The sequence below is a fragment of the Carassius carassius genome, chromosome 13, assembly GCF_963082965.1.
Source record: "Carassius carassius chromosome 13, fCarCar2.1, whole genome shotgun sequence".
NCBI lineage: Eukaryota > Metazoa > Chordata > Actinopteri > Cypriniformes > Cyprinidae > Carassius > Carassius carassius.
Genome location: NC_081767.1, coordinates 4,855,135 through 4,878,302, shown reverse-complemented (window position 1 = coordinate 4,878,302; position 23,168 = coordinate 4,855,135). Strand labels below are relative to the sequence as shown.

Sequence of the window (23,168 nt, the reverse complement as noted above, 5' to 3'; positions counted from 1 at the left end):
ATGAGGTGAAAGAGAATTAAGACCTGAATCTGTTTTAAGAAAACGGGATCTGAAAGAAAAGAGTGGCAGCACAGTCACTAATGAATTAAACCAAATATGTAACTTCGCAGGGCTTCAGACAGTTTGGTATACGCAGCATTTTAGAACTCTTTGCTGAGGCGCCTTTAAACCTCAAGCACCAAACCATACAAAACCTAACAACAACGTAATGAGTTTTGAGGCACTATGGTATTGAATTTCACGAGACCGTTTGGGTTGCAGGCCATCATCTGAATGACCCACACTAATCAAATGAAAATCAGACAAAATACATTTAGAATATATTATATATCTTTTATAACATTTGAGTAACACCTCAGTCCATCTTTTTTTGGGGGGTGGGCAGAAAGTACAAGAACAATTGATCGTAGAGAACAGTTGTTCTCATTACATAAATGAAAACCAAACCAATGCTGTCTGATTGGCTGTGTTGCATGTCAATCAAAAATGGTTGTGGAGGTGAGATCAAGTCAAATGATATTCCTTCCACTCATTAAACTGAAACACTATTTTTTTTTCCTGGAACAAAACACAAAGGAGGATCCTAAATAAGAACTGAATTTCAGTTGAACCTGTAGGAAAAGCATGTCTGCATTCACAGGAAGCTGAGAGGGTCTCATATCTAGCTTTAGCGAAACCGTCGCTGGAGCAGCAGAGGAAGGTCATGTGGGTGGTGTATCTCAGGCCTTCATGAGCGCGCTGACCACAGCCCTGGCGTTGAGGCTGCGCAGATCACTGTACGTCTGCCCGGTGCCCACAAACACGATGGGCTGACCGGTGATGTAGGTCATGGAAATGGCAGCGCCCACCTACAGGAAACAATGTGGAGTTTCTCTTAACCAAAATCCATTTCATATAAACGGTTACAAAGCCATGAAAAAGGATCCTGGAGTCATACCTTGTCATCAATGGTGTCAAACTTGGTGAGAACGATGCCATCGATGAGCCTGGGTTTGTCAGTCTTGGAATGATCAGCCAGCGCTTGATTAAATTTAACCTAAAACAGCAGCAAACATCCTCTACATCAACAGTGATGTGGAATATTTCTGAGAAGCTCAGGACTGGGTTTCAGATAGCAGTTTCCCACATGCAAATGGATACAATAGAAACAGAACAAGTCAGAGAGTGGAAACCATCATGGATATCCTGTGCAGCCCAGATACGGAGTTATACAGCATTAACTTCTCCTTGTGTATGTTTGATTTCATGTCTCTCAGTGTTCTTATACATAGATGTTGCCATGTTGTACCTGTTACTCTTCTCAAAGTAGTTAAAACTGACCAATCCATTTTTGTAATTACATATCTTGGGGTCTGTCTGATTATTTATTTATTCTGTTTGTTTTTGATGCTTGGTTACCATGGCTGCATTTATCCGAGCAAAAATACAATAAAACAACAACAACGACAAAAAGTTATATTGTGAAATATCATTACAATTTAAAATAATAGTTTTCTATAAAAAAAAAAAAAACTTATCGACGAAAAATGTTAAGAGTAAAAAACAGGTTTTTACGTCTTGATATTTCTGTGCAAACCATGATACACTTTTAGGATTCTTTGCACATTAAGTTAAAAAGATCAAGCCACAACGCACACTGGAATATTGAGGAAGCATCACACCGTGCAGATAAATTTAATGCATCCTTGTTAAATAAAGGTGTCAATTTCTACTTAAAAAAAAAAAAAAAAAATCTTCCATCATGATTTATGGACTTTAACGGCATTCTTTCGATCTTCCTTGAAAGACTCAAGTGTAAATCTTTGAACAATATCCTGTCCACAATTTTCAAATGAATATAAAGGTAGAATTTACTGAAAAAAAATATATATATTTGTAACAGCGTATTATTTTAGTGCATTAATGCTCTCCGAGACATCAAGCACTCTGCAGTTCAAAGGCACTTTTTATTTTCTAGAAATAGGCTGTGCGATTTAAAAAAAAAAAAAAAAAAAAAAAACGATTCGCGAACGCGATTTCTTTTATCATTTTTGCGATTTCGATTTTAATCACGATTTTGACAGAAACAGACATGCTTTACAGTCATAAATGCATTCAGTGTGAATATAAAACATATTTCCAAAAGAAAACCAATAAGAGCTTTATCAAAAAGTTGTAACATATCTCTAAAACAGACATATGGCAAAATAATCACTAAGTAAAGGTGTGACAAAATGTCCAGCCATATCCTTATATTGCCTTGTTTATCTAAAAATGCACTTTTCCTAGTTTTGAATCTAGCCTTGACTGTGAAACAGTAAATATTAATTATATGCATTTATAATGTAATACATGTCAATTTTTACCATGGACAATTCGCGTGTGCAGCACAGCAGAAATAAACTCCATGCGGAAACGATCGCTGCATGACTGCTGCAGACGTATCACTCCTGGACCACACTGCCGGACCACAACCGTGTGCAGTGAACACTCTGATCCGTTAACATGGGTGTGGAAAAAATATGCACCGCATACTCAACACAGACGGAGTGTGTTAACCTGGCGTTATATCTATATGCCAGGTCTGTTCTGTTCTCGCGCTCCATTTAGTCACAATGTATTCGGATTGGTTCGGACAGCATACTTTGGGAAAATTGTGCTATAAAGCAATTTAAAAACAGCGCACGCTCAAATCGGGATTTTATGACGATTACGATAAATCACAAAGCCCTATCCAGAAACATTTGAAGATGGATAATTCATATGACACATTATGAAGCAGTGGCGTCTACAGGCCATATGCACCTACCAGCTGATCCACAGCCTCATTCCCCACCAGCGCTTCTCCCACAAACAGCACCAGGTCTGGGGTGTTGACCGCGATCAGCTTCGCCAGAGCCGTCATCAGAGGGGCGTTATCCTGCATACGGCCGGCGGTATCGATCAGCACCACGTCAAAGCCCTGGTTACGAGCTGCAAGAGAGGAGACGTGTTAACAGAAGAATCCTGGTGAAGTTTACTTTCTTCTATAATCACACGGTCTTTTACCAAAGGCGATAGCTTCCATGGCGATCCCAGCAGCGTCCTTGCCATAGCCCTTCTCGAAGAGCTGTACGGCCGGCTGCCCTCCGTGCTTCTCGGGGGGGTGCAGAGAGTTCAGACGGCGCTGATGAGTCCTCAGCTGCTCCACGGCTCCCGCACGGAACGTGTCACAGGCCGCGATGAGCACCGTGAAGCCATTCTCGATCAGCCAATAAGAGATCTGTACCAAAAAAAAAAAAAAGTCACATGACCTCTATATTATATTCAATATACCGTACTGAATTGCTGATCATGAAACATTTCTTATTATCAAGTTATAATCATTATCAATGTTGTTAATTTTTTTTTTAAAAGAGAGAAATACTTTTGATTTAGTAAAGGCGCATTAAATTCATGATGTTACAAATGTTTATTTCTGAATGTTAGAATTCTGAAAATGCTAAGCAGCAAAAACGGTCTTCAACATTGATAATAATGAGAACTATTATTAATAATTGAGCAACAATAATAATTTATCATAATTCATTCAAATCCTATTAAAACGATTTCTGAGGGATAATGTGACAGTGAAGACTAGAGAAATGATGCTGACAATTCAGCTTTGCATCTCAGGAATAAATTACATCTTAAAGGTCCCATGACATGGATTATTTTCTTTTCTTTAAATGCTTTTTAATGTTTCCTTAGGTGTACTTATATTGTTAGTATGATTTTTACATTTAAAGTTTAGAAATAAAAAGCATTTTTTATATCCTGATATTAGCCCTCTGGCTTGAATGCTCTGTTTGAAGGGGCGTGTCTGCTGTGAGACTCCGAGGAAACGACAACTGTTGTAATTGGCTGACATCTTTGCATTTGAAATGTGTATTACATGTGGACCCCTCTCAAATATAAATAAATATATATATATATATATATATATATATATATATACTACAGCTGTCGAGATTAACGAATCGTGGATTTGTTGATTATATAATTATTTTTTCGATCTTGTCCCATTACATGAAAGGCTGCAGTGATGAGCATTGAGTAGACAGAGTCTGTTTATCGCGTGAATGCAGTCATCTCGTCATTATTGCAACACGTTTTCTCTCACAAAATGCTTTCACAACAACTAACAGCAAACACATGAATACAGTAAGAGCTTTGTTGTGCAGCATAACAGCGTCATTCATTGTAACGGCAGTTTGGGCAAGAGTGCAGATATACTCGCAATGTGTGACAGCTCTGAAAAAAAAGGGAGCGTTCTTTGATCGCTCTCTATAGTTAAATCACAAATTAAATAACAGATTTCTTTCATGCTACTAAGAGAAACAACGTAAAGTTGATCTATTAGTCACTGGCTTGATTCACTGATGCATAAACAGTATTAAACGATTTATAAAGAAAGTCTGTGTGAACTTGAATGATTAACTACACATGAGAAATCGCCGATCACAGATCAGGCAGTAATGAACACTGTTACTCACTGTTTGTGCCGGTGCTGTCGAATCCATATCATAAAAGTGTGTTTGTTACGCCTGTGCTGACATTGCGACTGAATTATATGTAAATATTTGGGTGGGCAAAGCAGAGAAAGAGAAGGTAACATTTCTCCTTATAACGTCACCAGGAGGAGATTCCAGATCAGTCCGTTTGAGCTTCCATCTTCTCAAAGACAGAGAAAGATAGTAAAATCTCGATTTACACCGATTAGAATTTCTAGAAACTTGGGGACCATATACAGGGTGGGGAACTCATATTAATGTTAAAAAACCTCAGAAAGTGAAATTTTCATGTCATGGGACCTTTAAAATGTATTTAAATAAGAAAGATTTCTTTGAAATTGTAACAATATTATTTCACAGTATATTCACAGTTTTTACAGTATTTTTGATTTAATAAAATATTTTATAATATTGATTTAATACTAATTTAATAATTGAATAATATTTTTGGATAGGTAAAAACTGATAGCCTGAATGCACGCTTTGAATAAAAGCGTCTGCTAAATGCATAAATAAAATTTTCATTTAATTTAATTTTAATTTAATAAATACAGCCTTTTTTTATGAAACCAGAATACATTAAAATTCTCAATTGCATAATAATTTTTCAAGCACTTCTTAACAAAAGTCTATTTTAAGTTATTCCAGACCGTAAATTTCTATTGGGTAATTTCAAGAAATGTAAGGACCTTTTGAGGTGTTTTTTTTTTTTTACCTTGGCGAGGTTGGTGGACTTGCCGACACCGTTCACCCCACAGAAGGTGATGACGAAGGGTTTGCGCTGAGAACGAGCCTCTAGCACGTCTCTCAAGATGTCCACGCGGCGCTTGGGCTGCAGGATCTGCACCAGAGAGTCCTGCAGAGCCTGCTTTACTGTAGAGGCCACAGCTGGAGAGAGAACGCAAGGAGAAGACTTACATTAGCAGAAGGCCAGAAAGCAAGACACAAGACAAACAGGTGTGTGAAAGCTCTGTTCACTCACTGGTGAAGGTGCCCATGACTTTGCCTTCCAGCTTCTTGGCCACAGAGTTACAGAGCTGCGAGGCGATTTCAGCGGCTACATTCTTGGCTAGAGAAACAAGAAAAGACAAACTGCAATTAGTTTGACCAAGCTATAATGTAGACTGTATAAACAGTTCCTTGATTAATTAAATCTTGAAGCATTATTTTGATCAGGTAAAATTCATATAGACTTATTTTTGATCTTTTCAATAATTTCATTAAAAAGAACAGACTGAAAAAAGAACAATTTAGTCATGAATCAAAAACCTGTATTGCTCACAAGCAAGTTTTATCAGGATCAATAACTAGCTGTGGGGTTTTTAATCCATAAATATGATCATCTATATGTGAGAGAACGTGTCTTAAAATTTAAAAGGCAATATACATTTTCCATGTATAAAGACCCAATTTATACAGTGGAAAATTAATATTCTAAATGCATAAAATATTATCAAGATAATATTTAGTTTCGGTTATGCTTTTTTAATCCTATATCACTGTACTGTTAGACATTTGATATGTTTTTACTTAATTTAATAAAATTTTCATTATTTGAATTATTTTATTTTATAAAAATAGTGTAATTATTACTTTGTTTACACCTACAGTACTGTACTGTTCGATGCACTTATTTATCTAATCAAATTAGTCCTTATTTTAATCAGATCATTTTTTTTCTACATATACTGTGCTGTAAGATGTATTATTTATTCATAAAATAGATTAAAAAAAGATTGCAATTAATAATTTTAAACAATTTTATTTTAATCAATTTTGTTACATGTATTAATTTATCATTTTTATGCATTTTAATCTATTTTAGTTTTACTCATTTTTTATTTTATCCACAACATTATGCTTCTCTTTACTGTACTGTTAAATTTAGTATGCATTTATATCAATTTTAACATTTAAGACATTTTTATTTTACTCAATTGTTTTTACACAAAGATTTATTACATTTTCAACTACAGTATCTTATTTTAAGATGCCTTATATATATATATCTCTATATCAGTGGTTCCCAACCTTTTTCAACTCGCGGCCCACACAACCAAACACATGTTTGCGCGGCCCACTGCAAAAAATAATAATAATTTAACTGGCCCCGCTATTGTTGGATTAATAACTTAGTATTCAGAAGCTAGATTGTTAACTGTATTTATTGGATGAACTAGGGCTGTGCGATATGAAAAAAAAAATGAAAAAAAAAACTACTATTGCGATTTCATTGATCACTTTTGCGATTTCGATTTTAATCAAGATTTTGACAAACACAAATGCTTTAAAGTCATGAAAGCATTCAGGATGAATTTGAAACATATTTCCAGAACAGACATTAGTCAAAATAATCACTAAGTTAAGGTGTAACAAAATGTATAGACTTATGGCAAAAATATAAATAAATCCCGTGTGCAGGAAAAAATTTTTTTATTTTTTTGCCATGCATTGTTCATAGAGCCCATTAATTGTAGCGGTGCCTCAGGTGTTGAAATAGATTTGTTATACATTATACAGGTTCACATGTACTCCGTCTGGAGTGCGTAACAGTATGTGTATGCAGTACAGAACACGATTTATTGTAACGCGAAAACACATTAAAATAACGCGCGAGCACGAATCTCTCTGCTTGCATGCAGATTTCCTTTGCTCTGTCACAAAACCAGCGTTAAACCTGTCTCCTCTCACTCAAACTGCATCCTGTGCACTCACAACTCTCTCTATGCTCATGTGCTAGATATTAATTATTTTTGCACATTTTTATTTTACCGTGTGCAGTGTGAACGCTCTGATCCGTTAACATGGGCTCGGAAAAAAGACGCATCACAGACAGTGTGTGAACCTGGAGTTATGTAGGCATATGCCCACAGTCTGTTCTGTTCTCGCCCTAGGCGCGTTGCATTGATCAGATAGCATACTGCGGGAGGTCGGGGCCGCGGAAAAAATTGTGCTAAAAAGCTATTTATAAATCGTGCACACTCAAATCGTGATTTTATGACGATTTCAATTCAATCGCACAGACCTAGAATGAACTGGAAATGAACAAAACAACAGTTACAGTTTAATAGTTATTTTTTGTTATTTAATTACATGTATGAAATGATGTTATGACTTAGAGATTTTTACATATGTTAACAATATTATTTATTTTAATAGTAATTGGCGGTCCACCTGCACTACCAACGCGGCCCACAGGTTGAAAACCACTGAGATATATATATATATATATATATATATATATATATATATATATATATATATATATATATATACATATATAAAATTTACAGTTTAATTAATCTATTCTAATCCATTTTAACAATTTAATCATTTAGCAGATGCTTTTAACCAAAATGACTTACAAATGAGGGTAAGAGAAACAAAGTCAAAGTTAATTTTGATGAATTTTCCTGGTCTAGAAAACGCCATATAACAATTTGTCACAGGTTTTCCATGACTAAACTGTAATCGTTTTAAAAACATGTAAACAAAATTATTTTTGAATGATGTGCAATTTTCATACCGATGAGGTGATCCTTCATCTTGTCCAGGACTGGCTCCATGTCCTCCTGAGTCAGATTTTTAGCTCCCACCAGGCCTTTCAGCATCCCAAACATTCCCCCGAAACCACCCTTTTTGCCTCTGCAGGGAAACCACATAGAATGCACATTCAATATCAATTGTAGACACAGAAACAGCGAGTAGAGATGAAGAAATACAACATTTGGAGGCCGTGTTGAATAGAATGTTACCCTTTCTTGTTAGTGTCTGCCACCATAACCTTGTCCTCTTCTTGCACTTCTTCATCTTCATCATCTGAGGACTCATAATCGACACCTCGCAGGTCACCCTTCATTGAATCCACCTGGATCAGCTGGGAGGAACACAGTTACTTGACAGTTTCATCTGCAAAGTTTTGAGTTTGAGACCGTTTGTCAGGAGTAATGATGGACTGCTCACCGGTTCAGCTGTGGCATCGGGGTCTTGGTTCTGTGCATCACTGGAGTATCCATTGGTTCCACTGTAATCCAGCTCTGCAATCCTCTTCCCGCTCATATCCCACACCCGGTTCATCTTCCCCTTTGGCTTCTGCGGTTTAGGGGACTTACTGTACGATACAGTTACATTTAATCAGTTTTTACCCAAAGCGACTTACAAATTAAACACAACAAAATAAAAACTTGTGAACGATACTAAAATGTTATACTATTATATTGTTTGTTAATATTTAGATTTTTTATATTTCACTTGAATTTTATTTAAAGTTTTAAAATGTATTTTGTTGTGTTTTTGACTTTTTTTTTTAGATTAATTTTTTATTTTTTTATTAGATTTAATAATTTTAGTATTTTAACTTAACCGAAAATGAGAAATATATACCTGCACTTTTCTGGTTTTCCTCCACCCAGCTGCTTACTGATGAACTTGGCACGGTTCCTCTCGATAATCTCCTCTTGGGTCAGGCCCTCGTTTCCATTCTCCATAGCTTTCTTCGAGGCAGTCTGCGGGGCAGCTTTAGCCTGATCCCCTCCTGATTCAGCTGAAGAGAAGAAATGAAAAACGGTTGCATTAACAACCTGTCGCTTCGGAAGAGCCACTGGTTTCCTTCATTAATCGTCTCTCACCCTCCTTTTTGGCATTTTTACTTTTCTTGCCTACTTGCTCCTTGCTTTTGTCTCCATCTTTTGTCTCAATCATAGACTTCACAGTTTTCTGGGATTTCTGGGACTCATTGAAAGTCCTCATAGAGACGGGGGGCTTGGCTTTGCTGCTCCCCTCTGCCTCTCTGCAAATCACACACATCATATAATGAAGATGCCTAGAGTTTAAGTGCTGAAAATAAAATAACAATGTGTACACAGCTCTGCTGGTAAAGCTTAAGTGTGTAAAATTATTTTTTTTAAGTCAAAAATATGCTTTTTTTGACAAATATTTATATTTATTGACCCAGGAAAAGGTCTAGCTCACCGCAGAAGTATGTGGAAGTCATCTCCAAATTCAAAATGATTGAGCAGAAACTTTAGTGCACCTCTCTTCTCCAGCTCATTCTTGTATTGATCTCTGAAGTGCAGCTGGACATCATCTATGAACTTGTCCACATACGTCAGCGTCAGGATCTTTTGAAAACCCACCTGAGACAGCAGAGGCACACCATCAGACACACGGACAGCTGTGACTGATCTGAAAAATTAGATTGTTTGCATTGAAAAGAGTAAAATCTATACTCACCACAAACACGAGCTCGAACTCATTGTCCAGCTTGTATTTGAGACTGAGGGCATTGTGGGTGAAGGAGTTATTCCCACTCCTCTCCTGCAAAAGAAGAGGCAAAAACATTCAGCTTCAAATATGTTTTAACACACGTTGCTATAATCTAAATTGACATTTTTATGATGAATCTTTCATCAAAATAAAGGCTGTACTTGGCTAAAAAGGCGGAATAAGTGTGGATTGCATTATAGACGATATTGATTAATTTGAAGTTAGATAATAGTTGATCAACAGATCTAATATCTGTGGATTGTTTGTTTTTACTAGTGGTTTTCTATTCTTTGAGTAAGCAGCTACTGCTGTTTACAATAAAAGCCTGTTTCTGCCACCGGATAAAATGTGTTTTGTTTTTTTTGTTTGTTCTTCTTGCAATTCATAGATTATATCTCACAATTTGGGCACAAATCTCACAATTCTGAGAACAAAAAGGGCAGAGATCTGAGATATAAACTGAAAATTATGACTATGTAGCAATTAAAGTTTACATCTAGCAACTTGCAATTCTGTTTTTTCTTTCCTGCCACAGAATAAAAAAATAAAAAAAGATAACTGTGACCTTTTTATTTCACAATCATTTTTCACAAATGTCAAAATTGCAAGTTTGTATCTAACAAGCTTTACGCAACACTTATGTATGTCCAACAGGCACAAACTCCGACTCAAATGCACCTGTAAGTCAATAATATTCGAGTTATTTAACATCCTCCTGCACACAGCTGACAGCGGCGGGCTTCACCTGCAGGATGACGGAGCGGAGGAGCGCGTTGACGGCTCCGCTGAAGGGTTCGGTGACTCCGGCTCCCTGGAAGCACCACAACACGATCCCGCCTTTACTGAAGATGGCGAAGAAGTCCAGCATCTCTGCCAAACACCAGTGAACCCGATACTACGAGCAACCGAACAAACACCATTAAACAAAAACGTATATATAAAATAAATAAATATGTGCTTCAAAAGTTGGCCTGCACCTGACTTAACGTGCCGTCAGAATGAAGCCTCACGCTCAGACACGTCAGAGGCACAACGAGAAAGTGACGCAACTTCCGGTGGAGCTGCTGAGGTTGCGTTAATATTATTTATTTATTTATTTATTCATTATTATTATTATTATTATTTAGATCTATCCCATATGTAATTTTGATCCATTAACATCAAGTTAAGAAAATTCAGATTTTTGTAATGAATAATTTATTCATACTTAATCAGTATTTGATTTATAAATGCAGATTTATGTTTCTTAAAAATAAAAAAAACCTCCAGCTTCAAATGTCTAAAAAGTAGCTTTTACTAATATAACAATAACATAGTTTATTAGTTTACCGTGTTATATATTATATAAATATATAACAGGGAAGCAAGACAAATACACTCCAACAAGAAACAATCATACAATAAAAACAAACATTCTTGATTTGCATATCAAATTATAGTATTATGGATACATAAACGTGCAAAAATAAACCTACATTCTTTTGTAAAAGTTGTCATAATAAATCAACAACTTTATTCTAGATATAAATATACATAGAGACCTGTATTTTCCACCAACATCACTTCCGGTCGGTCTGTTTGATCCTCTCTGGTTTCTGTTTCCGCTCTGCTCAGTTGGCATTTAGGCAAGATGGCGTCGGAACCGAACAAGACAGAAATTCTCACCATTTTTAAACGTTTGCGCTCCATACCTACAAACAAGGTAACACACCAGATCTTATTGAAACCTATCTGTGAATGTTTATAGTATCGTTCTAGTCTGTTCAGAGACATCCATGTGAGTGTTTCCGGTGGGATTACGTGTCATCTGTGTGTCGCTAAACCGGTGTTTGATGAGGCCCCGGTCCCAAATAACACATCATGTTTACTTCCAGTATCACACCTGTAAAACAGACCTGTTACAAGCTGTCAAACACTAATGACTTGATATTAACAAGTTATTAGGTCTCAATGAGCTGTCTTGAAGGAAATCACTCGTTTGCCGGCTGTCTGTTACACGAGGATGACGCAACGGCGATGAAAAATAGAAAATTATTCTGTAATAATGTAACTTTAGCTCAAAACCCGCGGAGATGCCTGTCTAGAATGTCCGAAGATGGATCGAAGTCATTCATATTTGTAAAATATGTATATTAGGGCATGAAATAGAGGATTAATGTGCTTTCAGATCAGTTGGACGTATTTTGAAACATTTATTGTCATAATTTATATTATATAAACATAAACATGGAACATCTGTCTGTCTATAGTCTTCAAGTGCATTTCAACCATTTAGTACCATGGAGCCCATGTTATTAACCTGTAGAGGACATATGAAGACTTAAGTCAGTTTGAGTTTTTATGAGTCAGTTTTATTAAAGTGGTGTGTTTGTTTAAGGCCTGCTTTGACTGTGCTGCTAAGAACCCGAGCTGGGCCAGTATCTCGTATGGAGTGTTTCTGTGCATCGACTGTTCTGGGATACATCGCTCCTTGGGAGTGCACTTGAGCTTTATCAGGTCAGTCTGGAACTCTGTTGTCTTCTCTACTTGTTAAATTATGCCGTCAAATTCATATCTTCGTTCGTGAGAGTTAGAGGGTGAGTTAAAGTGTAGAATATTGTCTTTTCAGATCCACAGAACTGGATTCCAACTGGAGCTGGTTTCAGCTGAGATGTATGCAGGTTGGAGGAAATGCCAACGCGGTTAGTCCCTTTATCCCTGAAGCATGTTTTATTAGATTGTGCTGGTTTTAACCCTGTGAGAAAATGTATTTATTTAAACAGAGTTAAGTCATATACAGTTTAAGAGTTTAAGCAAAAAAATAAATTGTGAAAACCTAATTTGGCTTGGCATGGTGTTTAATACAAACAAACCAACGTGGTTTGTTCTTCTTTTTCTTACTATATAGTATACATGCAGTTCTGCCTTTAAAACTTAGCCTGTAAACACTGTGCATGTCACATCACTTCATCACTCCCATGTTTTCTTTGTGCTCAGATGGGTTTTTTCCGCCAGCATGGCTGTACCACCAATGACACCAATGCGAAGTATAACAGTCGTGCGGCTCAGATGTACAGAGAGAAGATTCGACAGCTTGCTAACGCTGCTCTCTCCAAGTATGGCACTGATGTGAGTATACCAATCTCATGCTGTTCCAGCATTATCGCTGCATAGAAAATGAACTATGACCTGTGGAGTTGTTGTCAGCATTGGAAATTTAAAGATATTTTTGTGTCATGCTATTGACATGCGGTAAAATCAGAATCTTTCAAACTGGCTGTGCTCCAAGATTTTACTTTGGACATCATGTGTGTCAGTTTTATTACAACAGGCCTGTGTTTATAAGTTACCTGATTGTTTAGTGTCTAAACCCCAATAATTCAGAGAACTACACATTTCTGGGTATCAAAAACCATGTTTATGCTTGTTGCAAGTGAACTTGTAGTCTGGGTCATATATTCTTTTGCCTTAATTAGTGTTTTTGTGGAAGAGTTTGATTGAATGTATGATTTTTGATGTTGAAAACAGACATGCAACCTACTAATTGTGAACCACTTGCACTTTAACTTATTGTTTATGTGATTGACACTTTTTTTTATATATTAATATATTATTTCTTCATATGTTTTAATATGTCGCTGTTTAGATATGTAATGTAATGCAAAGATGTATTCGGATTTCATCTCTTTTTTTATATGCAGCTGTGGTGTTTGTGATATTGAATACACTTTGAACTTGAGTCTCTGAACAAACTCCATGTTACATAGCTTTCCTCCCAGACTCACTAGTTCTGAAAGCACAGCAGACAACCAGTGAGTATTTGAGGAGCTGCATTTAGGACATTTATTTAGTTTTTTTTTTTTCCTCTTTCTTTCACTATGTAGCTGTGGATTGACAACTCAAGCTGTGCTCAGGCATCACCTACAGAGAAGAGAGAGACTGACTTCTTTGACGAGCACACACTGGTAGGACACAGAGAGTTGTGGATTTTTAAATTGAATTTGAGTTTTGATGTCTAAAGGAGTACTTATTTAAAAAAAAAAAAAACTACTTTGTGATCAACAAACAAGGGCTGCATGATAAATCATATGTGGTTTGTCATATGTGCATCTTATCATTAAAGCCGGTTCTGTGATTAATAGTACCAGTAAATCTCCATGTGCTTTCTGATGGAAATTATTCAGATGCATTTAATACACACTATATCGCGTTCAATAGATGAATCGCATTCGATTATGAATGTGATATTGCATGTATTTATGTTTTTGTTAATACAGCACATAGCACTAGTCAACTAAATGAATGTAACATGGCAAAGATTAATGCACTTTTGGAAGTTTAATGTAAGGGAAATGTAATTTTGGAATTTCTGTGGTCTAATGTGATATTGTTCTTGTTCATGATGAAATTGAAAGTTCAGAGGCTGTCATATGCGGATCAACTTACTATGTTGTGTATTTTCATCAGTTTCAATATGAAAAATAACTCTCATATTGATTCAATGGATTTATTGCATTTTGAAAAATTTTTATATAAAATGTTTCATGGATTTATTGCATTTGGGAGAAAAATAATTTTGTAATAAATCTTTGATAATCAAAATCTGGATTTGAATTTTTTATGTCATTATATCGTAAAGATGCTATGTGAAAGTTTGAAACAGAAAATAGTGGTTTTCATCTCGCCACTTTCTTGGTAAAGAAAACACAATTTTACTCAAATAATCAAAATGGATTTAGTGCATTCTGGTATTATGAATGACTGAAAATGACAATGATGTTCAGTTTAGGGTGGACTATCTCTTTAAGATTGTGCTCATGCAGATATGCCTTTATTATTATTATGGGTTAAATGTAATAATTGTTCTCTTTCCTGCAGCCTGCCAGCAGTTGGAACATGGCGTCCCCGTCCCTAACAGATCAGAATGGAGCTGTAACCCCTCAACTGGAGCAGAACAGTCCTAAGAGTTCAGAGACCAGCACTCGTGAGTGGACCACATTACATATCAAATCGCATGCATTTCATCGTCGGTACTTTTATATTTAATAATTTCTTGTCCGTGTGAACCAGAACCTGAAGAGGGTCCAAGCATTGAAGGACTGAGCACAAGTCCTAAAGCCACAATAGGTGAGTGTTTCCCAGAATGCATGCTCAGAGCGCTCAGGCAGAATGTACATTACATCACAACCCCCAATGTTTCAGTTTCTCCCTTCACCACCCAATTCCCCATATTATTTTGGAAGTATTTTCTCACCAAACATTGGTAAATCACTAAGTCAAGCTCCAGGACCTGTTTGGAAAACTAATGAAGTATCCCATGCTATGGAATGAAGTAAAAAAAGTGCTATGGTACTTGTAAAATTGCATGGTTTATAAAATATTTTATAAATATGACAGAAACACATAACTATGTACTTAAGGTTCTTAAAATCATGTGTATGTGTAATAGCAAGCCAACAAATGTAGTTCTGCAACATTCTTTGCAAATGAATTGAAAGCCTGTTGTCTGTTCTGTTACTGTAGACGACTCAATGAGATTGATGTCTGCAGATTCTCCAGAAGGTGATATGAATGATTTTGAAATGGCAGGATGCCTATTGGCTGTTCAGAATGAAGCAGCATGGTTCTGCGCTTGACTGAGACTTAATTTGAGTGTGTGTGTGCCGCTTTGGCTCCACCCCTTCCTCTTTATCATATTACTGCAAAACTGCTCATATTTTAAAAGCTTGATGTTAACGTAGAAATAGTCTTTACTGCTTTTAAATAATTATGCATTTTCTTACCAATTCAAATCTGTCCAGGGTGTCATCAGGGACAGTGTATTTATTGCACTGACACAGTTGTTGACTGGGACTTCATTTAAAATTGAGAAATTCAGTGCTGATCAACATTATGAAATATATGCTGTTAATAGATCTTAAAGCCCAAAGTATAATTCATTTTTGACACAAACACACACGAAATACAGCTGAAATCATAGCCTTTTGGGCTATATGTGCAAAATTTGGCTGTGCTTATAAAGTTCACACATAATATGCTGATGATAAACTTTATGCACTTTATTCATACCTTGGTTTACACATAAAAACTGAAGTATATTTTGGGCTTATTAAACTATTAAACCTGGAACATTACTTTCAAATTGATCATTTTAATGATTATCAACTACAAACATTTCTACTATTATTGACGACGACGTCCCTATTATATGTATGTATACATATCTATATGCTATGTAATTATTCTTACTCACTGAGTGTTTGCCAGTTCTGACTCTTTACGTGGGGCAAGTTGTCACTGAACCACTTTTTGTGACCTGTGTTTGTTTCTTCATTTGAACAGATACAGAGAAAGTAATCACTCACCAGTGGATCCTCTGCAGTGAATGGGTGCCATCAGAATGAGAGTCTAAACAGCTGATTAAAAACATCACAATAATCCACACCACTCCAGTCCATCAATTAAAGCTGCAGGCTTATAAGAAACAAATCCATCAAGCTATCTTTTTTCCACCTTTTCTGAATCAGGAGCGAAATATGCACAAATCAAGCAGTGTTTACAAGCAGAAACAGTTCAGTACAATCGTGTAGATTGAGATGTTTTTATCAGCTGGTTGAACTCAACAATTTCTGTTTTTGGGTGAACTATTCCTTCCTATTCCACTCAAAAGTGGCATATCTTATCCCACTTTCCCATAGTTGGTGTGTAAACTTGCTCGCTGACCAAAAGAAGAAGTGTAATGTAGGGTTTTCTGATCTTTCATGCACTTTCCAGACTGGACACAGAGCTCTGCTGTGTTTTTTCCTGGTCTGGATTGAGATTAGAGCGGCTTTTCATTGTTGATCAGGATGCAGTGGATGTAAATCTGAAGACCAATTTCAGCATTCGTCTTATCACAAAGCTTCAAGACACTAGATTTATGGCTAATTTATGTAACCCATTGAATCAATATGCAATAGTAATGCTGCATGGATGTTCCCAGTGTTCATGTATACACTTTAAACGCACTCTTGCTCGAATGAAAATCGAATTGATTATGTGAGGTGTGACCTCTTTTCTTTCCTCAGGCTTTGCCAGCATGATATTTCTCAGGGCACCGTTGGCTCTATCGCCATGCACTAATGATCCTTGTCTGGAGCAGTTGTGTTCTCTGGAATAATCTAGGAGAAAATGGTTTCCTGTTTACCTTTCTCTGACTATGCTGTCTGTTTTCAGAAGTGAAACCCTCCATTATTGGAAAGAAGAAGCCAGCCACTGCAAAGAAAGGGGTAGGTGAACAATCAGTGCCCACAGTCACTTCCTGTTGAGGGAATTGTGCTTCCTGATCTTGCAGTGTTCAGTGTTAGTCAGTAGGTGTCAGTCTTGCAGCACTATACAGAAACTAGAACAGTAGCTCTGCCTAAAAAAATATTTAAATATTTTAAATAGAGGTTCCTCAATTCTCTTTATTAAAGCAGGAGATATAAAAACAGATTTTTAATGAAGTTCACAAAATCTGTCAACAACATGTCTGGGTCATATTTAATCTCAAAATCAAATTATATTTTACTCCGAATTGTACCGAATTAACAAGTAAGCATAATTCTCTAGTTCTCATTCATGAGAATGACTTTTAATATTATGGTACTCCAATGATTAAACTAAATGTATTGTAATAAAAATGTTACTGTATTTATATGCACTATAATTGCAACTGTAAAAACACAATTCTCTTCTCATTCATGAGAAGGATGTTTATTGTAATATTATGGTACTGAGATATTTAAATTAAAATGTATTAAATTACACTAAATATTAAGTACTTTTTGCTTTTATAAAATTAATCAAAAACAACAGCAATGATATATAAGTGCTATAACAAGTCTCATTTAGCTTAACACAATACACGTAGCAAGGGCTTTTAAGTAATATAATAAATAAAAAGAAAACAGATAGAATAGAAAAAAATAGAGCAAGATAGTGTTAGAGGTCTTAAAGAATTAGAATAGTGAGTGTTAAAGTTAGAGGGTCAAATAAAGATGGAAGAGATGTGTTTTAAGCCGATTCTTGAAGATGGCTAAGGACTCAGCTGCTCGGATTGAGTTGGGAGGTCATTCCACCTGGAGGGAACATCTAATATAAAAGTCCGTGAAAGTGACTTTGTGTTTCTTTGGGATGGCACAATCAAGCGTTGTTCATCTTTTTTATGACTGAAGGCGAGTATCACTGATACCGATACTACTGATGTCTCTATGAATTTTTTTCCTCCTAACATTACCCATTGACTAGTCATTCAAGATTACAGTATGATTGAGAGCTATCAATTTGAACATTTATTAGACTTTTAAAAATAACAACTTCTAATTTAAGTGAACTTAAAACCATCTTCACATAAACCCATTATAATGTCATATTTATCTACATGAGCCCTTCAGCAAGTAGGAATTATATAGAACTTGAATTAAATTATCAAACACTATTCTAATTTAAATAAAGATGAACCCTTTAAGATACAAAAGTCATCGATTTGCTCTTGTTTTTTTTTTTGTTCTTTGATGAACAGACATCAAAGCAGCTAATTATTAGGTTATTTTGGCTGCTATTACTTTAAGAGCTGCCGCTGCTGAACATGACGCAGATCTGCTATGCATTGAAATTTCTCTCTTTTCCTTTTCTGACCCTCTTCAGGTCTTAAAGTCTCTACTAATGAGCTGATGGGTTGAATCGGGTCTGTTAGATGTTTTGAAAACCACTGCATTTAACAAATACTTGCATGAACAGTTTTAAGGCAGGGCAGCTTTAATCATCTTTTTGTTAACTTCATGACTTACCTGATGACATCACTTCGTCAAAAGAAGTGCATGCTCATAGTTTCTTTTGCGCTTGTGATACAGGTTATAGCACGAGGTGCCGCATTTGTGGGTGCAATTGAAGAGCAGGTTCTACAAGCACAGTATAAGAGTTGACAGGACAGGAAAATTCATTTTTACTGACATGTCCTGACAACGCTGTTGTTCTACTGAAGCTCCCTCATCACCTGTACCTTTTCTGAACTCTTTTGACTAACGCCTGGCACTGAGGCGACGTTGGAGTCCACATTTGAAAAGTCTCCCATTTTATGTGGTCATAAATACATTTTGCGTCTAAATAAACTCAATTCTTGTCAAGGAAAAGAAAAGAGACAGAAGCAGCAGTTGTGAGTGGAGTGGCCAACCCTAGAAAAAAAGAATACCCTGCATTTAACACATTAATTTTGACACTAATTTATATATATATGGATGGAACAAAATATGTTCAGTATGTGTTTTGTACTTTTATGAATAAATATACATGAATTCTAAACCATCTATAGAAGCATATATTGTAGTTTAACCTCAAAATTCATGGTTATGTTTACAGGTGCTACTTTTTTCAGAATGTAATAAATAAATGTCTTTACACTGTTACCATTTTTTAATTTCAGCTTGGCGCTAAAAAGGGTCTTGGTGCCCAGAAGGTGAGCAGCAAGAGCTTCACTGAGGTGGAAAAACAAGCCCAGGTGGCCGAGAAAATGAGAGAGGAACAGACCACTGAGACCAAAAAACAAGCCGAAGAGTCCATGTGAGTCTCCAGATGCCACAAATTCAACATTTCTTGGACATGTGCAGATGCTGTGAAACAGATTATTTTTTGTTAAAAGATTTTGATTAGAGTCTATTGAATGGTAAAGTGTATGTCTGAGTAAGACGATGACTCCTCTAACCGTGCACTCAGAGCTATAGCCTCAGCATTCCCTCTTTTCTCACAGAGTGGCCTCGATGCGACTGGCCTACAAAGAGCTGGAGATTGACCGGAAGATGGAGGAGAAGAAACTGAAGAACCTTGAGGGCAAGAAGAAGGAACAGGCGGAGAGGCTGGGCATGGGATTCGGCAACAGGAGGTAAAGACACGGCGACAGCCTCGATTTAACCACTGTCACATTAATCACATCACTCCCCTCCAGCATGACATCACTGTCTGCAGCAGATGAATAGCCCAGGATGCTGAGCGATGTGTCTGTTTGTTCATTTTATTGTACGTTCGGCTTAATGGCTGATATGATGTGACTTTGATCATCTGCAGTGCCGTGTCTCATTCCGTGATGGCGGAGATGCAGGTGATCGAGCAGGAGACCCCGGTCGGAGTCAAATCCTCTTCTCGCTCTAAGCTGGACATGTTTGATGAGCCCGGGTTCACCTCTGGACCGCCCAAGTATGTTTGTGACAGACAGCATTTGTGAATGTGAGTGTATGCATGTGTCATTTGTATCAATCATTGTGATCTCAGGTACAAGGACAACCCCTTCACTTCAGGAGACAGCTTTGGTTCACGATGGGACAATGATGGAGGATCATCATTCTCTTCCTGGGCTCTGGAGAAGGAGGAGCCTAAAGACAGTGAGGTCACCATCTCTAGCATCCAGCCAATCGGAGAAAGGTCTGTTGAATAACCTCCTGATCCAGTAGAGGGTAATTTGATTTGTGGCTGTTTTATGACTGTTGACACGATGTGTTTCAGGCTGCCCAGCCGACGGAAACCTGAGGCGTCTGTGCCTGTCACAGAGTCCAGCGAAGCACGACAGAAGTTTGCCAATGCTAAAGCAATCTCGTCTGACATGTTCTTCGGCCGTGAGAGCAACCCAGAGGTACAGTGAGCCCATTACAGCTTGAGTTCTGAGTCTCTGACGTGGTTTTGACACTAATTTTTCAATTTTAGTAACTTAAATTTTTTTTTTTTATATTTAATCTGTAATTATATATTGTAAAAGATGTACAAATGCACGCACAAACACACACACACACACACACACATATATATATATATAATATACTTTTATGTGTTTTGTTAATATAGTGATACATATACATAATTTCAATTTAGAACATTTTAATATAGATGCATTTTAGTATATTTGAATTGTATAAAATTTTACCTTTTTGTTTATACACACACATACGTATTTTACATAATGTTTAATACATTATATAAAATATTTTGTAGTACATTACTAAAATATTTATATTGTTTAACAATTATTTGTAATATATGGATTAAATACATCTTTTATATTATAAATGGTCATTTTTTTAAATAAGATAATATACTGCAAGTTTTAGGTGATTAGTATTTTTGTGGATTAGTAGTTTGTGTAATACTTCAAGATGAACAAAAAACTTTTTTTTCAGCCTTCTTAGATGAATAGAAGGTTCCAAAGTACATAATTTCAGAATTTATGAATGTCTTTATCACTTTTGATCAATTTAATTTGTCCTTGATGAATAAAATTTATAAAATCTTTCCCCAAACATTTGAATGGTAGTGTAACATGGTTTCTACAAAAATGTCCACAAATTTGTAATCATTTAAATGTATACATTTGTCTTGTTTTTTATATATATATATTAGTATTTTTAAATCTTAAATATTCATTTACAGTTTTATGTAAATAGTTAATTTTGTAATTTTTCCTCCCTAGTATGAAGCAAAGACTCGTCTAGAAGGCATGTCTGGAAGCACCTCCATCAGCTCCGCTGATCTGTTTGGAGATGGCAGTGTCCATTCCTCTGGTAAACACTTCTGTCTTCAGCAATATTGTTTATAATTAGATTATAAAATGGACAAAAGTCTTCGATCTGTTGATGTATTATATAAGAAGACTGTGGAACCCTCTCGGTTTCATTCGTGTACATCTCTGTAGGCTCATCAGGATTTGACAACGTGCTTCCCTCCGGTCCGGACATCGCTCAGTTCAAGCAAGGTGTGAAGACTGTCGCAGGGAAGATGGCAGTGCTGGCTAACGGAGTTATGAATACCATTCAGGTGAACACACACATTTCAGTCTATTCTCTCACACACACACACACACACAAATACACACTTCCACATCAGCTGTATTAACTCCATCTGATCGTGTGTGTTCAGGATCGCTATGGATCTTACTGAAAGGACTGCATTAGATTGAAACGGAAGTTGTATTAAACAGGATGCACATCATTGATTGGCTCTGGTGTGTCTTTCATACATGAACCCACATCTGAGCGAGAGAGAGAGAGAGAAAGACCAAGACCCGGGAGCTTCCAGTCTCTCCCCAGACCACTGTAGACACTCTTGCTGACAGTATTTTAATTTCTATTTGAAGCACTGGAAAGAGTGTAAAGTTTGTCTTCAGAATCACAGTGCTTTCTGTTTGAACCAACAGTCCTGTTTTCTCTGCCATGTACTGGTCTTTGATTTCAAATAAGTATGGTTTTGAAAAGTATTTTGTCTGGAATTAAATGCATAATTGGAGTGCTAGTATGTTCTTATGGCTTTCTTTTTTTATTTTAACGGTATCCGAAGACATCAGTGCATTCAGTAAACAAGGAAAGGGAACCCCATATTGTGTATTTATACATTTTGAATATTTTGAGCCCATTTCCTAAATGCAGTCTATTCGATTTTGATGCATTTGACATTATTAGTTAAGCTGACAAAGTTTAAGTGATAAAATAACCGTTATATATTGTGCAATATATTCTGGCATGTCAAGGACGAGTTCTTGAGGCTTTTTGTGGATGTGTGAGTGATTGATTCCTGGGACTTTGAGTTGTTAGGAGGACCGATGATTTTAAACTGAACCGTGTTTGTTTTGCATGCAAGCATAAGCCGAAGACACTGGTGCTGGATCTGATATCCAGCATTCACTCGTTTTCACAGAGAAAATGCTCAAGAAACCAAGCGGACTGAGGAGGTTAACAGTGACGTGATATAATCAACGACAATTTAATAAGACGCCCTCAGTTTAGGTGATTGACAGCTGTCAAAATAGTCGATTTAAAATTGACCCACTGTTGTCTGTTTTCTGGTTATGTGCATGTGCAGTTCTGTTCTCTAGTACATGCATTAAAGCTTTTCTTTCCTTTTCTTTTGGGTTAATGCCAGACCGGGAGCTGGGGAATGGTATTTGTCTGCCTGTCCGTTTGTATCCCAGTGCTAAATTTGAAAATAAAGAACTACAATCCAACTGCAGTCTGAAATAAAAGCTATTTAATGTAGCCTGTTGAGAAGAATCTATTGAGATTTGTGAGAATAAAGATTGAAATCCCCCACAACAGCTGTTTAAGACTTTAATTCAATAAACCCAACAATCATTTTATGACAAGGATTATAGATAAAGTGCAAAATGAACAAGAGTGGTAATGGAATAATTAATGCACACAAAGTGCGTGTTTACAGTTTAACCTTAATAAAAAATAAAATGAGTAGAGGATTGGCCTCGCCGACGTTAACCTTGTAAAGCTTCTGTGTCATAATTGCCTCTAAATTGATCAGTTTGAGTCTCTGAATAAAACAGGTGTTTCTTTTTGGAGTATGAGCTAAATATTTTCATGTATCATGTATTTGTTCAAAATGTTCAGATTGTCTAAACATTAAATA

At 36.4% G+C, this 23,168-nt stretch overlaps 2 protein-coding genes across 3 annotated transcripts; one reads left to right on the top strand and one right to left on the bottom strand.

Moving 5' to 3' along the window:
- Positions 1–312: 312 nt before the first annotated feature.
- LOC132155878 (signal recognition particle receptor subunit alpha-like) lies at positions 313–10,825 on the bottom strand. Its single transcript, XM_059564629.1, has 15 exons — positions 10,754–10,825; positions 10,522–10,671; positions 9,744–9,827; positions 9,483–9,646; positions 9,140–9,300; positions 8,895–9,054; positions 8,475–8,622; positions 8,267–8,388; positions 8,038–8,156; positions 5,494–5,580; positions 5,227–5,399; positions 3,028–3,241; positions 2,789–2,952; positions 938–1,036; positions 313–848 (listed from the first exon to the last, which is right to left on the bottom strand). The coding sequence occupies exons 2-15, from the start codon at positions 10,642–10,644 to the stop codon at positions 720–722; spliced, it is 1,947 nt and encodes a 648-aa protein (XP_059420612.1). The 5' UTR covers positions 10,645–10,671; positions 10,754–10,825; the 3' UTR covers positions 313–719.
- A 515-nt stretch (positions 10,826–11,340) lies between these two features.
- arfgap2 (ADP-ribosylation factor GTPase activating protein 2) lies at positions 11,341–22,843 on the top strand. Of its 2 annotated transcripts, XM_059564627.1 has the most exons (17): positions 11,341–11,478; positions 12,154–12,272; positions 12,385–12,457; positions 12,753–12,884; positions 13,640–13,720; positions 14,634–14,739; positions 14,826–14,882; positions 15,279–15,317; positions 16,971–17,023; positions 19,198–19,334; positions 19,522–19,653; positions 19,836–19,964; positions 20,040–20,189; positions 20,271–20,397; positions 21,229–21,319; positions 21,451–21,572; positions 21,675–22,843. In XM_059564627.1, exons 1-17 carry the CDS (start codon positions 11,407–11,409, stop codon positions 21,693–21,695), a joined length of 1,641 nt encoding a protein of 546 aa, XP_059420610.1. In that variant the 5' UTR covers positions 11,341–11,406; the 3' UTR covers positions 21,696–22,843. The 2 variants fall into 2 exon arrangements, with proteins under 2 accessions (XP_059420610.1, XP_059420611.1); XM_059564628.1 differs by lacking the exon at positions 15,279–15,317.
- The last annotated feature ends 325 nt before the right edge of the window (positions 22,844–23,168 follow it).